Source organism: Melitaea cinxia, chromosome Z (genome assembly GCF_905220565.1).
Source record: "Melitaea cinxia chromosome Z, ilMelCinx1.1, whole genome shotgun sequence".
NCBI classification, from domain to species: domain Eukaryota; kingdom Metazoa; phylum Arthropoda; class Insecta; order Lepidoptera; family Nymphalidae; genus Melitaea; species Melitaea cinxia.
In genome coordinates, this window is record NC_059424.1 from 16913626 (window position 1) to 16933869 (window position 20244).

Below are 20244 nucleotides of genomic sequence, written 5' to 3' on the forward strand. Positions count from 1 at the left end.
CGAGTGTTGGCTTACCCTTTATATATAGTCTGTTTTTGATTCCAACCTGTCTAGATGTTGATTCTCACTCATCGCACTCGCACTGATCAGACAATAGATTTATTTCGGCCTAAGTTTCGGTATGCGCTTACGCTATTTTAATGAGAAACCCTGGATGTCATTAATATTGAAAAATAATCACGCTAGCTCGGACGTTAATAGGTGAAAATATTCTTTGCCTACAGTGTTAATATCACTGTGAAATGTTATTTTTTATATTACGAATTTGTTTTGCATACAAATGGTACCTATTTATGTTGTAGTAACTTTGGGATGAAGATCTATTTCTCAACAATTTTGCTAATGTTTAAAACGTTTATATTAACTATTAGCTGCTCCTAGTTACTAACAGGTAATATACATTTTGACGATAATGTTATTGTAAAGGTTGATCTAAAATTATTCGTAATTTGTAAGTTTTAAAACATTTAATTCACAAAATGCCGCGCGACTTTTCGTCGCAATACCAGGGTTTTTCATATATAACAGCAACTTATAATTCGTATTTTCTACTTTTGTGGTGGTCTATCCTTATTATTTTTATATTAGTCGAAACACCAGAGTGACTTCTGAGGGCACAGAAAAAATATCTTGCTTAGTTTTTAGGAAAAACTAGATGTACTGAACTCTACCTAAAATATAAATTAGGATATCATTTATGAACTAAAAGGAATTTTACCATGCAACTGTCGCGTTATATATATATATATATATATATATATATATATATATATATATATATATATATATATATAGTAATATATTTATTTGTTATATTATAATTTCGGCGAAAATAACTAATACATGTAACAAGTACGTCTTGATATGGGAAAATTATTCTCCGTGTATTTATTTTTTTATACAGTTTTTAATAATAATATAGTGTTGCCATTGCGAAAAAATACGTAATGTGATATTATATTAAATCATAATTTAACTTGTTTTTTTGTACATTTAATATATATTTTTTTTTATTAAGTAAATTTTACACAATGTATCTGCAACGTCATCACAAATAATAAAGGGGAAAAGTGTTAGGAGTAAGAAAATTAGAAGGGTGGTAGGAATAAGCTGTAGTAAAAATACACAATGTAATTTTCATGTGATTTTTCTCATTTTTAAGAGAACTTATCACTGATATAAATGAAAAAAGTAAATTATTTTTCATTTATTACTACGGGCATATAAAAAAATGGTGCCTGATATTCAGAAGCAGAATAAAAGTTACCGTAGATACTTCGTATCATATTTTTTTTTTGTCATAAGAATACTCAAATCATTCACTATTTGAAATCACATTTTTTTTTTTTTTTAAATATTAATGCGACAGTTGCATGTGAAACTAAAACATGCGTTAAAAAGTTCAAATCACAAAAACCGTATGTTAAGTATTTAATCTAAGTGTAATGAACGCTTAATGTCGTAAAAGTCTTGTTATTTTCTATATATATATATATTACAGTAAAAATTTAAAAAAAGGTGTAATTTTAAAATTTAGTACAGATCTTGTATTATAGGAACGATCTCTTTATTTTTTTTTAAATATTTTAAATTTGAGGTGATTTTTCCTCGATCAATATTTAAAAAAAGTATTTATTTTTCTACACTTGTACGACACGAACATATTTTGCAGCTTTTTAAACATGTTAAGAATTAACGTTCCGTACAACGCTTTATCTGAAAAAGTATCCGAAAAATACAGTTATGAAATAAAATAAAAAACTGTTAAAAATATTTTTTTAATAATATTTTTTCTGCTGTTTTTACAATGTTTTCGTTCTATCGCTTGATATTTCCTGATTTATTCCGTTAATTTAGGCAATACTTGCAGTTGTGATTCAGATTACTAGTGGTTTATTAGTTTAATTGGTAGGTTATTTCAGCGATAGCAGATGATTTTAATTGAATTTTTTTCTTTCTTTGCAACATTTATTGGGATATAATTCCTGTTATATATAAAACATTTATTATTATATTAAAAACGAGTAATTTATCTTATTTAATACTTACGAATGTATAATACCTACGGGTAATCATAATACACTAACAGTGGACTCTTTCTTTTAAATTTCGGCGGAATCTTCGGCCTCTAAATCCAGTTTTTACAACTATATTTTTCATTTATATATGCATATATTTTCATTTGTCTTTTTCCTTAAATTAGTATAATTATTTATTAATAATATATATTACACAGTAAGTAATATAGCCTAGGTATAGATTGAAATTGATACTGTATCTTTTGGATATTCTGATTGTTGATCTTTGCTTTTTATTACGCCTAATATCCTCACCATTCATCAAAAAAAAAATTCACATATTTATAATTTTATTTTTAAATACATAGATTTTATTTTTTTCGAAATCTTTGAAGTATTTATACGTTCGGGCCTCCGTTGAGGTATTATTTATCGTCAGGCACGATTCCGATTTTCGGTTATCAATAAACCGTGTTGGATATTGTAAGTGGATCGTATATTTGTAATTTTTGATCAATTGATGAAGATCTAAATATTTATACGACATAGACTACGATAAAGAAATGCGACTCACATATTGAAGTTTAATGACTTAGATTGTAGGACGTGAATAAGAAACAATTTGGTTCATATCGAAATTTACTGCAAAAATGATTGAATAGGTAGGTATACCTTAATAACGTGTAAGGTAATTGAAGTTGTTCATTTTGAAACTACCTGTATACAATGAAATACTACCATAGCGTGCCTAGAATATTTTAATAGTCTACAACATATAAACTTTATATTTCATATATTATATTGAAACAACTAACGCAACTGGTTCACACTCAGTGCCTCTATTGTTAAAATTCAGTGAAAATGAACAGTTATTATAACTACATACTTGTATTACAAACGATTCGTTTTGTATACGAACGGTTAAATTTTAAACATTACATGTTGTATATAAGTTTTTATGGCGCCTGCAATGACGTCGAAAAATCGGGAGTTTCTTATTATTATTCGTAGTAAGTCCCGTAGAATCCAAAGATAACATGTCCTAATTTTAACGGTTCGTAAAACGAATCGTTTTTAAATATAGAAACCGGATAATATATACCCATCATTGTCATAGATAAAATATTCGGAAAAAATGTTCACAGGTGCTTCTAATGCTATAATTTTAATACATATTTTTAGTAATTTGTAATTTTAATTAAATTTTGTTGTGGGTTAGTTATCGATATTTGTATGTGACATTTTTGTGTTCTTAGATTATAAAGGAGTTCGATTATGTAAGTCAAATGCATATTTTTAATAAAAGTATAATTAAGCTTATAACTAAAGCAATAATAATTTTAATAAAGTTTAACTATTAATAACAGCTTTAGTAACATTGAATCTAAATTCTAAAAGTAAAATGAAAAATATTATATAAATTAGGCGTTCTATATTTTTTTTTGTGTTTTTATATACAAATTATAATAAACGAGAACAAATCTTTATAATGACACAAACTGACCATAACAACTAGAAGAAACATAATAACAAAAACATTTTTCTGTTTTCTTTTTTTTTGCAATAGTAAATCAACGCCTAGTAAAACTTGAAATTGATAACAACTTAAACAAAAGAAAAAAAGTAAAATATTTGCTAGAGTACAAACATACATATATGTATGTATGTAGCAAAAAAAATCGAAAAATCAATTATAAAATTGTTATTCCAAACAAAAAAAAAAGTTATTTTATAAAACTTATATCAAAAATGTGCATTTTAATGATTATTTCAAAGGTTATAAATAGTAATATGCAAAATAGAATATCACATCAAACTAATATAAAAAAGTCAAATGAATGTGCCTAATATTTTTTTCGTAGTCGATGTATTTATATACAGTCGACTACCTCATGATGATAGTTAAATATATTATACCGTTATCCATTAAAACACCATGCAATACAATTCATGCCTTACCGACACAATTATAAGCTGTTGTCTTATTTATATTTGGTATAAAAAACAATAGGTATATAAGTACTCATACTACAGTGCAAAGAACATTGGTAATTGTAATTTAAAAAAATGAACACAATAACTCTTTAGTCTGCTATTACGGTCGTGTCACAATGTTAGATCGGTCATCATCGATATTACGGTTGACTTTGACACTTTTGGTATTCTATTAATCGATTTCTGAAATTGTCGAATTATTGCGTTAATAGTCCAGTCAATCTTTTAACTGAGGTAGGGCACAGCAGGAATTTCCTGCTCAAAATATGGAGCAGCCCGACTGGGGTAGTACCTCGACCTTACAGAAGATCACAGCAAAATAATACGGTTTTCATGCAGTATTGTGTTCCTGTTGGTGAGTAAGGTGACCAGAGCTCCTGGGGGGATTGGGGATTGGGTCGGTAACGCGCTTGCGATGCTTCTGGTGTTGCAGGCGTCTATAAGCTACGGTAATCGCTTACCATCAGATGAGCCGTACGCTTGTTTGCCGACCTAGTGACATAAAAAAAAAATCTAACATTGTGGAATGATTATGCATGCAGACTGGTCACCGCAGCTACAAAGCGCTATTTCTGCACTGATAGTAGCAGTTTTTAAATTAATCTTCGAGTACATTCTTATATGAACATTATAATATTAGCGTTTAGCGTACAATAGCCACATTATATTTTTAATAGTGAACAAAACCGTTCGTTGTTGTAGAAATAATTATATGTACGTGCTATTTATTCAAAGTTGTCAACGGAACAAGCCTGTATTGTATGTTAGGATCGTTAGCTGATTAGCGAGTTTGTTAATTAGAGTGTAATAAATAAACATGGAACAAGTTACTTTGTTACTATTGCCGACAAGATGTTGGTTTATGTCATGTAATTAAAGGGCCTATCGGTTATGCATTCGTTTGTCACGAAAATTTAAACAACACAAAGCACCTACGAATATGTAAATTATAACGATGTTACAAGTTCCTGGCAAACGTATGTGTTACGCCCACAATAAGAAGGAAAGGTCGTCAACGGAAATATGGCCTTTTTTTCTTCAAAGTTGATTCATAATAAACGAATTTAATAACTATTTGAATGAATAAAGGCATTCCAACTGACACTAATGACATTTGAATTGACGACATTTTGTGGTAGCAGTTCTACCACTATGTCGTTGTAACTTCTGATTCTGAACAGTAGTCAAATAGTCAAAAGTGCTTTTTTTTTAAATATCACTTCCATTGACGATCCGAATTCTCCGACTGTTTGATATATAAGTATTATGCTCTCCATCATAATAATTATATTCCAGTAGATATCTTAAACTTTTAATGTTACGTAGTGTTTGCAATAATTCGTAATCCTCGACGGGTTGGAACATCACCGTTATATATTATTTATCATTAGACAATTTCACTGTATATTAAGTAATTATAATTGGTCAAAAGAAATTTTCTTTTTTCATTTACGATCTTGAAAGAATTAGATTTTAAGTAAATTGGTCTGAGCAACAAATTATCTAGACATTTATATGTAAAAATATAGTAAGCAAATGTATATTTTATCTATTATACTATTTGACATAATATTAAATATCTTTTTGTTTTGTGGGGGCTTACTTAAAGAAGAAATAAATCAATTGAAAATTAGAGGTGTATTTATTTTTTGTATAGTTTTTAATAATAAATCTATTATGTTATTGATAAAATGAGTTAAAGTAAAAATTTCTTAGAAAGTATAGACAAAATTTGACTTCTACCATTGTTCATGATGATCACTTAGCATCACTAGGGTCTTAGGGCATTCCATTGCTCAATTACCTGGAAGATTTTGTCATTGTGCAAGTATTTCTTACTTTGGCGCCATCTATCAATATGCATACGTATTAATAATCACACAGATTAGAAGGACCTGAAGATTATGCAAGAAAACACATATGTCGCAGCGTTGTTATTGTATTTACCTGTTTTATTCGTTCTCTAAGAGACAAGAAATTTTGTTTATTTTGTTATTTATTTTTGTTTTATTATATTATATTACTAGCCGACCTAGCGAACGTCGTACCGCCTTTTTTTTTCTTGAATATAATAATTATATATACCGAAATAAAATATAGCTTACCTTTCAAGTTGGGTCAAACTTCAGACGGAGTGCAAATTTGATTAAAATGGATTAGACAGTTTAGGAGTATATCGCAGACAGACAACGTTACGCGTAAGTTATATATATTAAGGTAATATTTATTTATATAAATAATGTACGAGTTAGAGAAACTTACTCATTTTTTCAACATCCATCTAATTAAGAAGGATGCTACTGAATGATACTTTCTGAGGTTCTGAAGATGATCAGGTAAGTGTTTACCTATAGGTTCTTGAAAACGAAAATAGCTAGGATAAACTTGTTTTCAACATTCATATAATTGAGAACGGATGCTACTACACGATACTTTCGGAGGTTCTGAAGATGAAATTAGTGTTAGTGTTGTTACTGCATCTGAATAGTTTGAAAATCCCTCCCTTATAAGTTTCATACTTTGTATGCCAAAGTTGAAAATCCCATGACAGCCTTTTTCTTGTCTTTTGGAAAACAGTGAGCTACATCAACAACTCGTCTTCGAGATCATATCGAATCATAATCATCATTTTGTTCCAGCTAAAACAAAAAATCTATTAACATACGAGATTTTTAAACGGTTTTGAAGTGGAAAGGTAATATCAATAGAAGTAATATAGGTCAATATATAATAACAGCTAAGTAAGTACGTAAATTATTCACTTTCCAATAATTTTGTAGATCTCGGCTACGTTTCATTTTAATTTTGTTTTTATACTTGGCATAATCGGGCTTAGTCTATAATAAGATCAAAACAAAACAAAATTACAAACTATATAAGTCGCTAGGTAAATGTTGATGACTACCATATTGCATTTTCGTTACAGTTACAATCCCAAATTTCGAATCATTTCGTAAAGATTTTAAGGGCCTGTTTCACCAGTTAAGTTAAGTAGATGACCCATTCCGGCGCAGACGTACGGGGGCAAGGAGGAGATGGTTTGGCCCTCCCCCCCCCCTCGTAATAGTGGGGCCGGACGACACGACCCCACACGTCTGAGGGGTGGCCTTGTTGTGAGCGAGGCCATCCCACCATTGTGCCGGGGCCCGGAAGTGTCATCCGGGCCTACCGCCTGGGCGAGGTGGTGAACGCTAGTGCGACCCCATCTCGCCCCACTCAGGCGGACGACTGCTCACACGTGGTTGTTTTTAGTCAGTAGGAGTCTGACATAACCCTATGGCGTCCCCGCCCTGGAGGGATCCATGAATGATATTCCCCACGTTGAAAAAAAAGCAGGAGACCTATCCATGTAATGACAATACTTACATCTATAAATATAAACAGTAGGTATATTCTTTTTTTTTAATACTTATATATTTTTATCATAAAGAAAGAATACTTAGTACATTTGGTATCTTCGTCAGTTCATGGTCATTTAAAGTCTACTTTCTCTTTTTAGTTACGCAATGTAGTGAAACACATTTCGTTCCTCCGTGTCTGGCTGTCTGATTGGGTCTTGTCAGAGATGTGATTTAAAATTGTTTGAAACAAATTATATGACAGTCGCTACGATTGTAAAATTAAAATACAATAAAACAATTTTACCAAGTATTATATACCAAAATAATATAATTAGTATCTATTTTGCGCTTCGTTAACTACGTGGCTACTACACAAAACTATGCTTTATAAAAGCTAGTCAGAAGTATTATGTTGGCTATGCGCCTCGAAACTTTAGAAACAAGGTCACTTACGTACCGATATTAAAAGAAAAAAAAATGAAATAGTTTTTAGTGACTAAAATATTTAGTAGCAAAATAGTAGGTTTCTCAATAAATCGATCCCTGCTAATTATTATATCAGTAAGTATTTATCAGTGTTATATTTTGAACATTTTGTCCATGTAGGATTTTCCGTAGCGTAATTCGTGACCAAAAAACTTGAGTCAGATTATTGTTAGAACTTTTTAAATGTGCGAGCCAAGTAGTTAGAAATTATTTTATAAAAGTACCTATATGTAATAAATTAATGTTTTGCTGTGGTAACGCGTAAAGACTTACAATTTTGTTATCTGCAATACCTATAGATAAATTTCAAAGACTATTCACCATAACAATAGCAAAATATTTTAAACTAAATGTTTAATATCATTTATAGAGAAAAAAAAAATATTTCAAGGTGGTTTTGACAGAGTAAAAATAAAAGAAATACATGTTTCATGAGTTAAGAAAAAAGTAATTTGTTTTCACATAGATAGAGTCTATCCTTGTGCTAAAACGTTTTGTCAACTGTATGGATATAATGCAAACTGCTAGAGCGCAGTTGTCCGCCTGTTAATGGTAAGAGGTAACACAGATACTGTAAAGGGAAAGTGTTGCGTATTGGATGATCGTCAGGTCAGACGGCGGTTAGGCTTAGCCACGTTCCCCGCCAAGGTGATCGAGTATCGAACAGACCTGTCACATTTTGTTACGCAACACGCACCTTTAACAAGGCTCACTTCATTTGCATCTCCAACCGTTATGGTACGTAATCTGTCTTTTTTATTATTTTTCGTTCGAAAGTTTCTGACAACGTATTTTATTGCAGTTGTTACTACACGTGATTGTTTTATTGATGGTAGTGACGACATCTATCTGTCGACCGTATGATCCGGAAGATCCAGAGCTAAAGAGTGTGCTGCCATCTAACGGTGAATTTGAGGCGTTTTATCCACGTCAAGCGCATGGAATACCAAATGGATCTTCGCGACCTGCGCACGGTCATGGAAGTTTCTACAAGCACCGCAACCCAGCGCTGGTTGATGTGAAAAACGCAGCCGCCTACGGTTTTCGGTTTGACGGTATGAGAAGATTCAACTTTGACGACGAAGAATAATCCTTTTGTGTTAAACGAAATATACCTATATTTTGTTTGTAGCATGAGATTTTCATTCGTATATAAATGCACCTGCAAGTTTTATTATTGATTTCAATGATTTCCCGTTAATTTTCTTTTCTTGTAATATCGGGATATGAATCGTAAACATTAATTATATAAAAAGCCTAGTCTCTAAGGGAATGGGTTACTGACACAAGTTTTAAAATAACTGTCCATTTTTTTTAATTTTTCTATATTAAGATATATTTTAATAGTTTGAAACGCGTAAGTCATTAAGTAAATTTAGTTTAAATTACTGTCCTTCACTCCAAGGTATTTTAATTAATTAAAAAATAGTTGGTTTTGAAGATACTTTAGCGCAATAAATATGCTAATGCTTATGTCTATAACGGCACATAATCCAAATATTACAATTTTATTTATATATTTAATTGGCTTACCATCTAAATAAATATTTGAATATTTCTATGATTTCAAATTATTAATAAGTAGTAGAATATTAGCAATACAGCAAAGTTCTGTCAATAAAGTAATTTTAATCGAATTTCACAGTAACTGGGTCACTGAAGTAGGTAGTTTAAATCCTATGCTAGCACCCTTTAAGACATTTATACAAATCTGTACGTATAATAAAATGGTAGGAAAGTCAAAGCTGTACATTGAATATTTTTTTAAAAGAATACTTGGGGTGTCATCTACAATCGATATCGAAGCCAAAAATATAGTTTTTAGAATTTTTGTCTGTTTTTCTGTTTGTCTATATGTATATCCGGGATAAACTCAAAAAGTACTGCATGGATTTACTTCAAATTTGGCACGAATATTATTAAGAGGTCGGGTCAACATATAGACTACATATTATCACGCTATCACCTACGGGGAACGAGCAGTGAACCTTTATTTCTTCAACGTATTCTGTAACAACTTGTAATCTAAAGACGCATATTTGAATGTTGTTGTTATTATGTTAATAACCATGCTATAAGCTAGCTTCACACTATAAATAAAGACATTCTGTAGTATATTTATTATCAGCATTGCATACGTGCGAAGCCGGGGCGGGTCGCTAGTACGAAATAAACGTATGTATAATTAAGATCAATAAATCATGTGTAATCAATAATATCAAACATCTTACAAACAGTTAACTTTAATCTTTTATATACCTACATAGGAATTAATTGAAAATATTGTGTATACGTGTATCACTTCTAAACGACTGCACCAAATCAGGTTTTTTTAATGCTTATAGTTGACAAGGTTAGTATTATTATACTAACCTTGTCAACTGTGTGTTTGCTCGCAAATGAAACAACTAATTCAATTACATCGACAAGTAATACAACGTAAGTATAAGAAAAAATAGTCAACGTGTTATCAAAGATTACTCAAAAAGTAGTGACCAGATATCGATCAAATTTAAGTGGGACCAAACATCAGCTTTTGATTTAAAACAAGGATCATCAAAATCGAAAACTCAGTAAAAAGTTATAAGGTACCTGATATCCACTACTATACTATACTATGGTAATCCAGCCACGCGTTGCTGTGGCGTAGTCAATAAGAATCATTTTTTTACTGATTCTTTTGATATAATTAAATTAATATTTTCAAAATTTGTTATATTAAATTTTATATATAACAGGAAAATATAAGTAAATTGCATATTAAATCGCGCCATCTATAAACTAGAAATAGAAATACGGCGCCATCTACCGGATATCTGTGTAACGTAGAAGCTAAATCGCCATCTATTACAATTTTATAGCACTAACCGATAAATACACTCTAAAGTCGCATAACAAACATTTAATTTGCAATAACAAATATTGAGATAAAAACTACCCTATCTCCCAATCTGGACTAAATTACAGATACAAAATTTCATAAAAATTAGTTTAGTAGTTTCGGAGTTTATCGACGATATTAACATACATCGTGACGCGAAGTTTTCATATATATATATATATATATATATATATATATATATATATATATATATATATTGTGACAATAGAAGAACGAGAAGGAGACAGCAGCAGCAGCACCAACACCACCGCAGCGCACCGCACCGCATCACGCTGCACCTTAAAGGGACAGAAATAATACCGCAAACTACTGCCCAGATTGTGCCCATGCACCCGTTTGTAAACCATTTGCGGGATTCGGAGGACGCGCGCTGTTTCCTTTGTGTTCTGCAGGAAGGTTGTTCTGCAACAAGCTTTCAAGTTTCTTCCAAATCCAGAGTTCCAGCAGACCGTCTGTGCCATGGATGTGGAGACTTCTTTTTGATGCACCACTGTGCCGACCAACGCACCCTCAGCAATACCCGACGAACGATCGCGCCAGCTCGTCCCACCTCCCTCTCACTGGGCAGTCACTGCTGAAGGTGTTATGCATGATATTGTCCAGTTTCGTCCTTACACCATTCTATGGTACTCTTTTAGGGAAGTTTCAATAGCGTCCCTATACTTTTTTTTTAATTTCTCGCCGACCCCAACGCCTCCTTGATCTCATCTGAGATCTCCTCTCTGATATCTGAGCCTCTCCGATTTCCTCAACGTCTCAAAACCCCTTCTTCTCGCATTGTAATAACTCACTCGTGGTAACTCGGTCCTTAAGTCAAAGGAGTTAGTGGTGTGTCTTCTTTGGCGTCCTGACAACTGCTCTGCGGAGTTTGAACGGTCCGAAGGGTTCGATTCGAAGTCGCAGAAGTAACGGATGTTTTACCTGTGTTAAGGTAGCTACTTATTTTTGTTTTCGATATTATACATGTAAGTAAACATTATATATTATACACCTATATATTACACCTAGACTCAGGTCGCAATCGAACCCGCAATCCGGGCAGAAAGCACTACAAACTACGCCAACGGGCTAGTGAAAAAAAGGATTGGTTAGATAAACTTCAATATCGTCAAAAGTCTGACCTAGATTTATGAAATAAAGACTAAGTTTATAAAATATTGTAATTGCTGAAATGAAAAAATAATAATAATTCAAACATTTATTTTTAACAAATGTAAAATAAATAAAAATGCGTAGTTCTACCAGTATTATCGTAAATGTAGGCTGGTTACAGATGTGCGTTTTCACGCATTTTAGTACTTTGTGTTGTCCTCCGCGAACTGACAATACGGTGATTTGGCATACTTTCTACTAGTTTTTTGAAGCGATACTGCAGAGTTTCTGCCATTCCTCTATTAGAGCTTCTTTCATTTTATAGCGTGATTGGCACCTGGTTCCGCAGACATACACGTAGTCTCAGTTCGTCCCATGTGTGCTAAATGGGGTTTAAGTCAGGGCTGCGTGCTGACGACATATTTTTCTGCAGTTAAAGCTTCAATTCCTATCACCACAAGCTCAGTAAGACTTTCGGAAAAAATACACATTCCAGTACACACGCGTAAACAGAGCCTCCTCTGTATGGTACTATTGTGGTATTTCTCCAGGCACCAGATCGTTAATGATGATTATCTACTCCAACAACATAGAAATAATACATATATAAATATATAAATACAAAAATTTTATTACACCCAGACTCAGGCGGGAATCGAACCCGCAACCCGCAGAACCGAAATTTTAACCGTAGAGTAGAAATTTCAACGTTAATCGAGAGCCTTAAATATTTCAAACTAGTTATCTGTCACGAGGAAATTAACTGTAATCATAAAATAAAACTATTTTCCCAAACATAAAAAAGATAAGATATGTAATCGATTAGAAAGAAATATGTATATAATAAATCGAATGTCAAGATAAAGATCAATTCTAACATTTCTTTTCAAAATAACTTGTACAGATGCAACTAATTCATTTGGATTCAAATACAGAATCAGCATGCTGTGCCATGAGAGCTGTTTTTAATGTAAATCGAGTAGCGTTTATCCAAATCGTTGAAATTTTAATCGTTTTCATATGCAAAGCATAAGTATAAGCAGTGCTTTATATCGGTAATAATGTTGTTTGTCTTACTTTGAGGGTTAAGAATGTCATCGTAACTGTAAAAGGGATTTTTGGTGCCTTTACGGCTGCTTTTCTCGCTTATCTCGACGGAGACGGGTCATTCGTTATTTTTGATAGCAGTTATATATCATAGAGGACGGTGCCGTTAATGACCATTATTTGTTATCTAGAAAGACAGACGGACAGTTTAAGTGAATTCATGGAATAAAAGCTATCACAATGGTTTATTTTAATGTTTCGAGGGTCTCCTGTTTAGGCCATTAAAGTAGTGATGTGTCGTTTCTACTGAAAATATTTTAATAGGTTTTAATATTAGTCTGAATGGATAGCTTAAAGTACGTTTACATCGTAGAGGCACGTGTTTTGAAATAATTATTTTTTAGTAAGAACAAATGCAGTGGCGTAGAGAGGGGAGGGGGTAGGGGCAAGACGGGGCATCCTGTCCTGGCCGCTACTCACAAAGGAGCGCCAAATGGTCCACAAAACAAAAAAATTCTGGATATATTATATGGTTTTCGCAAGGGGTAGTAAAAAGGTATTGTGCCCCGGGCGCGCGTTTAAGCTCGCTACGTCTCTGCAAACGCTTAACTTTAAACTGTAGCTAAATTTGATAGGTCAGTTTAGTTTAGTCATCGTGTAAATAAATAAACAAATAACGGATACTACTAAATCCTGTAGATAATCCCTTAACTCTAGGGATACATATACGCTACATAGCCATAGAGCCTAGGTACATATACATATTAAGCTCAAACAGTCATTATGGCTAAAAACTGACTTACGATGTCACTTATATTCGCGTTACCTGAAGTGGTCTCTAGTCGCCGCTGACAAGTATAAACAAATGTTACAAAGGCCTACGCGATGTATTACGCAATGCAAAATCATTTTAAGTCGTAATATCTTACATTGCCCTTACGTTATGTTATTTTAAGAATCGACTTATCTCGCTACCATTTTCCGTCGCTGGCCTAGAACAACATTAGAACCATAACAGTGCATTACAATTTTTACTGATACTATTTACAATGTGTAATATTACTTAATATTTCTAATGCCTGTATTCCATTACCGGTTATAATTTTTCCATTTTCGTATTTCTAAGATCATAATGTGAAAAATTCTAAATAGCACCTGATATCCAGACAGAGGTGAGGACATATGTGATTGATTACGGTAATCGATTTCAAGAAATAAAATGTGCTCAAAAATCTAGCAATTAAAATATTTCTATTTTAATAAAATATTTCATGATTTTTAATTAATATAACGTATGTTCATAATTATGTTGTAAATTAAACGTTAGCAATTGTTCGAGACTCAGAAAGATTATAAATTATAAATTGTTATACTTTTGAAACAATATACATATACGTAATTGTTTTACATTTAATAGCTAGTCTTCTGTTAATCTCCTATCAAAATCCAAATCAAAATTAAACATTATAAACCTTTTAAAACGGCATAATAAAAATGAACCCACCCACCGATAAATCCCACACCGTCGCTCGAAACACAAACCCAATCCTCCGATCCCGACGTAGAGCGGAAATGAATCAAAAAAGTAATGAAGACCCTCAGTAAAATATCAATCAGAGGTAATTAAGCATCTACGGGACCGATAGAAATTTTTTTGTTCTTTCATTGTAAATGTTGACGCTACACCCATTTAGGATTTCACGCGTCGAGAAACATGACTAGTCATGGATCGGTTTGAGCAAGGCGACTTGTAATAGAGCCGTCTCGATTAGACACGGCCGTCGGCCACATCCTTCCCATGCCATTACTAGTGCACCGGAGCGCCGCCGTCGAACCTCTCCCTTCGCCCAGTAACACTTAGCCAGGACCATAAAAAAGTGTGAAATTATCTTAAGTGGCCAGTGTCTAAGAAACTCCTTTTTAAATTCGGGCGAATATAACGGTACGTTCTAAGTAAAGATAGGAGTGTAGATAAGTTAATAAGATTATTATTATACTTCATGGTCGAGTCGGGGACCGGCTTTTTAGGGTCGGAATGTTTCTGAAATCGTGTATAAAAAACGAGTGGTCCCCGGGGATCGGTCATTCCGCGTTTGGATTGGGTGCGCGCATCTTCATTCCGATACAAGTTTTATTTTTTATAAGATTTACGAAAATAACCTGCCCTTGTCTTGGGTTGTTAATTGGTGTGCTAGGGTTTTAAGTTAGTTGCTAAATAAATCAAGTGCAATGTACTGCTGTAGGAAGGCAGTGGTGAGTTATTTGTATAAAGTGTTTTTCATAACAAATAAATGACATTATTTTACATTAAATTAATTTGTGATTTCTGATTAATACATTGTTTGTCAAATTATACATAATAGTTCTATTATTTAAACAATTATTCATCTTTTAATTTTTCTGAAACCAAATATATTTTTAAAAAAATCAACAAATCATCAGAGCACTCGAAAAACTCTGGACTCAAAAAATAACTCCAAAAACTGTAATAAAGAAATCTGTTGACGTCTATAAAATATCCGACAAACAAATAATTCCTCTGTGTACACTTACTGATCTTTAGTGCTTACTTTTCCATCAACGATTATCTATTGTCGGTCGAAATTTCAATTTACATAGTGGCGGTGAATGAGAGGCTGAAAGTAGCAAGTCATTGTTGCATCGAATCATGGGTTTTGTTGACGCTTTCATTGTGACAGCTGCCGACACCTCTGATAAATAAAGACGGCCGTTCACCGGCAGACAAGTCAGCCGCATAAATAATCTCTACAATTACAGTAATGTCGTAGCAAACTTGATTGTTGACTAACCGAAAATTAACCATGATTACCAAACATGCGACTGGGTTTGACAGTTAAACTAATTAGAAAATAACAAAAATTGATCGGCGGACCGATCTTATCATGAATGGGTTCTTTAAATTAATAAAACGTGGTTGCTTTTTACGCGAAAATAAATACGTTTAAATATAGATCAACAGATATAATTATATTTTAGACACTTTGTTGCTTTAAATTTACTAAAAAAATGGATTAATGTGATAAATAATTTATTAATTATCATGAAGAGTTATTTTAAAGTTAAAACAAAATCGACGGCGATTTCATAAGGAAGCTGAAGCAGCCTGTGATGTCACATCGCTGGACATAGGCCTCTTTCCCCATTTAGGAGAAGGATCAGAACTTAATCCACCGCGCTGCTCCAATGGGGGCTTGCTGATACATTCCCTAATATGAATGACGATCGCTACCAGGTGTACATGATAACAACCGGGACCAACGGCTTAACGTGCTTTCCGAGGCACGGTGGAGAGACCCACAATGACTACACAAACACCCTCACCAGTCATGTGCGGAGATCGAACCTGCAACCGCCAGAGCAAAAGCCACAAACGTATGCATTGACCATTGCGCAAAAGAAAACGTACGTAATAAAAACCATACATAAATAATATTGTAGAAACTTTATTATAGAAATTTTTCTTTTATACAAGGCTTAGTATAAACCTAAGAGTATAGGTAAGCGAATGGTGATATAAATCTCAAATTTATCAATTTATAAATGACATTGTTTTACCTCGTCTCGCCTTTCAGTGAAATAAATGATAATGATGTTTAATAAATTTAAATTAATGAATGCAAAAAAATCAACTTAACTAGCTGTGGCCGCGACTTCGTCCGCGTTTAATTTAACAAAATAGTTATTGTTCAGTTCGCAGAGTTATAAAAATAAATCTAAAATATAGCAGCCTCTAAGTTACTCCTTATTACACCAGTTATCTAGTTAGAAAAAACTTATAAAAAATGTTATTTTGGTGTTATTTTGTTGTTAAATGTTACTTATGTACCATGTATACATACATATGAATTTAGTAAAAAGCGGTTATTTTAATATTACAAACAGACACTCCAATTTTATTTATTTGTATAGATTAATTTCATTGTTAATTTGATGAATTAGTCGCAAGTGTTTTTAGTATTCGCTTTGGGTTATATTAATTTAACTTTGTCTTTATTTTAAAATGCTTTATCAATTTTTTCTTGTGTTTCGTATAATAAACTTGGTGTGTAGTATAAAAAAAACTGAAAAAGATGTTAACCAACACGAGTAATTACTCTTACCAGCGAAACAGAAAATATAAATGTACAGTAAACACGTGTAGACAGATGTGTGTATATATCTGTATAAATTTAATGCTACGTACGATATATATCTTTGTCATATTAGAATTGAATATATTTTTTGTATATTTCGTGTGTGTAGAACCAATTACGGTTAATTATCCTATAACGATACAAAATCCTATAACGTTCATACTTTACCAGATTATTTTAGGCCCTTATAGCTTTGATATATATTACACACATTATTATATATATATATATTTTTTACTAATACTTATGACTTCGTTCTGTCAAAAATCTTTGAAATTTGCTTGTTAATATAAACGATCTACGATTATTTCGATCAGCTTCACGATTACTTTGTTCAAATATTTAACAAATATTTGACTTTCAAAAGAGTCCAATATCAATTGGGGTAATTAAGTAGTATTAAGTAAATCAAAAGAAATAAAAAGAAAATTGACAAAATCATCACCCTAGCTTATAAAAGTAACTCCTAATACTCTTGCAACTTATTTTAACTTCTTTGCTTCTTGGTGCTTGAAAACTAAATGAAGTTATTTTTTACCGTATTCTTTAAAATCAATCCCATTCAAAAAAGTAAAAATGAGTTTAAAAAAACAATGTAGTTACATGTAACTTCGCGATTGATTATATTAAAATATCGAGTAACTAACTTATTTATAGTAATTTAGTAATTAAGAATACTATTCTATTTACTGTTTGTTAATAAATACTATAAAATATACGATATAATACCACAATAATTTGTCTAGTCTACCTGAAGAGTAATTGTACAACTGTTGTAGTAATTAAATGCAAATTACATATGTGTGAACAACTTAATTTAAATGTTGTTACATTTTGGTAATGTTTGATAACTGTTTGAATATACTCTAGTATAAAACTTTTATTCAACAACTTAATTAATTGTTTTGTGGATAGAATACTTACTCAATGAATTGCGTAAAATTATTATTGCAAAGTCGATATACCTAAGTACGATATAATATATATCTACTTTTATAATATTTAACTAAAACTTAACTAAAAATTTGACATCAGTCAGAAAAAAAGTTTTCCATTAATAATTGATCAATTTTACAAAGAAAAAAAAAATATAATCCCAGCAAAGAATATAGGTATAATCAAAATGTAAATATTTAATTTTATAAAGTAAACAATTTTCATGTAAAATATTGGCCAGACGAGACCAACGTTGATGTTGATGACTTAAGTTTCTAACACTAATCTGCAAGTCCTAACTCGACAAAACCTAATTACACCTTAGCCAAAATGCGTGGCACAGCCGTTTTCTCACTATTACATGGACATTCGAGCTGAAAAATGCATGCACAGTTCATTATTTTTTTGTTATACAATAGATAGTTCTTGTAGTAACGAATATATTATTTTAGGAACACGAAAATAGCATATTAATTTCAAGAACAAAATACGGTCACATTATTATTAAAATAAATAAGTAATAACAAAAGAAAGTCGCCTACAATCTAGAAGGGTTCATATTGCCTATAATATTTTGTAATTTATCATTTACGAATTGTGTTACGATGAATAATGGGGTTTGATTTTAACAAGACAGTAATTGACTTATGATACATTACTTGGATACATTTGTAAGTCTGTCTGCAGTTTGTGATTATAGGTCTATTTAAAGGATTACTGACAAACCGTTATTAAAATAATAAAGGGTCATTAATCATTGAATGATTTCGAATGTATAATTTTTAACTGTAAGTAATGACTGCAATGATTAATTATATTATAGATATAAGTAGAATTTCTTTAACAGTGTACGAATGACAATTGCCTTTATTTGTTATTCTATTTTCATATTACAAAGACTCTTTTGTGCATCCTTTTGTTCCTTCCGTAAAGAAAATTCTCCCAAAATTTGTTACGATAGCTACTATAACAAATAATAACCAATAAAATCCTAGTACAAATCCTTAATTAAAAAAAAAAAAAAATTTTTAGTACAGTTTTAATTTGTAATACAGTTTTTTTTTTGTATTTGGTCAGTTTTATAGGCTATATATATTTATGAACAATGTAAGTATTAATGTTACAGTTGACACTCACATGACTCTGAACTTTGAGTTATTTTAATAACATTTTACACATTTTAAATTAGTTATATCTTTATTTCACTCATAAAAGTATAAAACGCTACTGTAAATAATTATATTACTTAATTATTAATTACATAATTCATAAAAATAGAACGTTACAAGGTATTTTGTAATACGCTTTTTTCATTATTTATAAAAAGAAGAAAATATTTAATTTTTATTTATTTAACGGTGCTTATACAATGAGTACCGCTAATGAATAATCTATTAAATTAAAATAAATTATCTATTTCATTATACAACCATATTATAAGTGTGTGTATTGCATTGCGAATTTGTAATTACTCTTTAATCTATTATTATCAAGGAGTTATAGAGCGTATACAAATTTTACATTAACATAAAAAATGTCTCTGTGGCTACAACATTTTCTTCCCATCTATACCAACATATATTGTTAAATTTACGATAAACATATTTGTATAACTTTTATTAAACCTTTAAATTGAGGACTGGACTTGGAACTCGCTCCTTTCATACACCCTTAAGTATAGGAACCACTTCTGCTACTTTCTGTGTTATAGTCTATAAATAAGTTGTAGGATAAAGTAAGTTTAGTAATTATTAGCGATCGTTATCTAATGTTTAGATTAGGTATAGTTTTAGTAAGATGACAAATCAAACAAAGAGTTACATAGTTCCTATCAATGAAAATTAGGAATGAAAATTAACATATCTACGAGTACTAACTATTCAAGCTTCTTTATTTGCGATTCCAAATTTTGTTTTTCATCCCCTCTCCCACCGTACCATGATGAATATTGGTATTAAAAGTACGCAGTGTGCTTACTAGTGGTATGTACTCTAATTACATCAAGTATGATTTAAATATATTTAAAAGTTTTTGGCGACATCCGCAGAAAAGATGCAGAGACATATAGATAGACACGTAGGCAAACGAAAATTAATATAATAAAGTTTGATTTCAGCCTCTACAATACAAAGCTAAAAAAGAGCTGATAAAATGTTATTATATGTATACATAAGCCTAATCTATTATGTACATTACCAATAAAAATTGACGCAAAAGCTAACTCATATAAAATTGAGTTAATTTATCAAAATAACTTTTGTTTTAAAATATTT

General features: G+C 31.5%; 1 protein-coding gene across 1 annotated transcript; it reads left to right on the plus strand.

The window, feature by feature from the left end:
* Nucleotides 1-8374: 8374 nt before the first annotated feature.
* LOC123668434 lies at nucleotides 8375-8972 on the plus strand. Its single transcript, XM_045602165.1, has 2 exons — nucleotides 8375-8578; nucleotides 8643-8972. Exons 1-2 carry the CDS (start codon nucleotides 8390-8392, stop codon nucleotides 8928-8930), a joined length of 477 nt encoding a protein of 158 aa, XP_045458121.1. The 5' UTR covers nucleotides 8375-8389; the 3' UTR covers nucleotides 8931-8972.
* The last annotated feature ends 11272 nt before the right edge of the window (nucleotides 8973-20244 follow it).

Bases quoted from the DNA above. Each gene is read 5' to 3' on its own strand.
- LOC123668434 (XM_045602165.1), top strand. From the start codon at position 8,390: ATGGTAAGAGGTAACACAGATACTGTAAAGGGAAAGTGTTGCGTATTG. The intron at 8,579-8,642 runs GTACGTAATCTG...ATTTTATTGCAG, and splicing joins TTGCATCTCCAACCGTTATG to TTGTTACTACACGTGATTGT.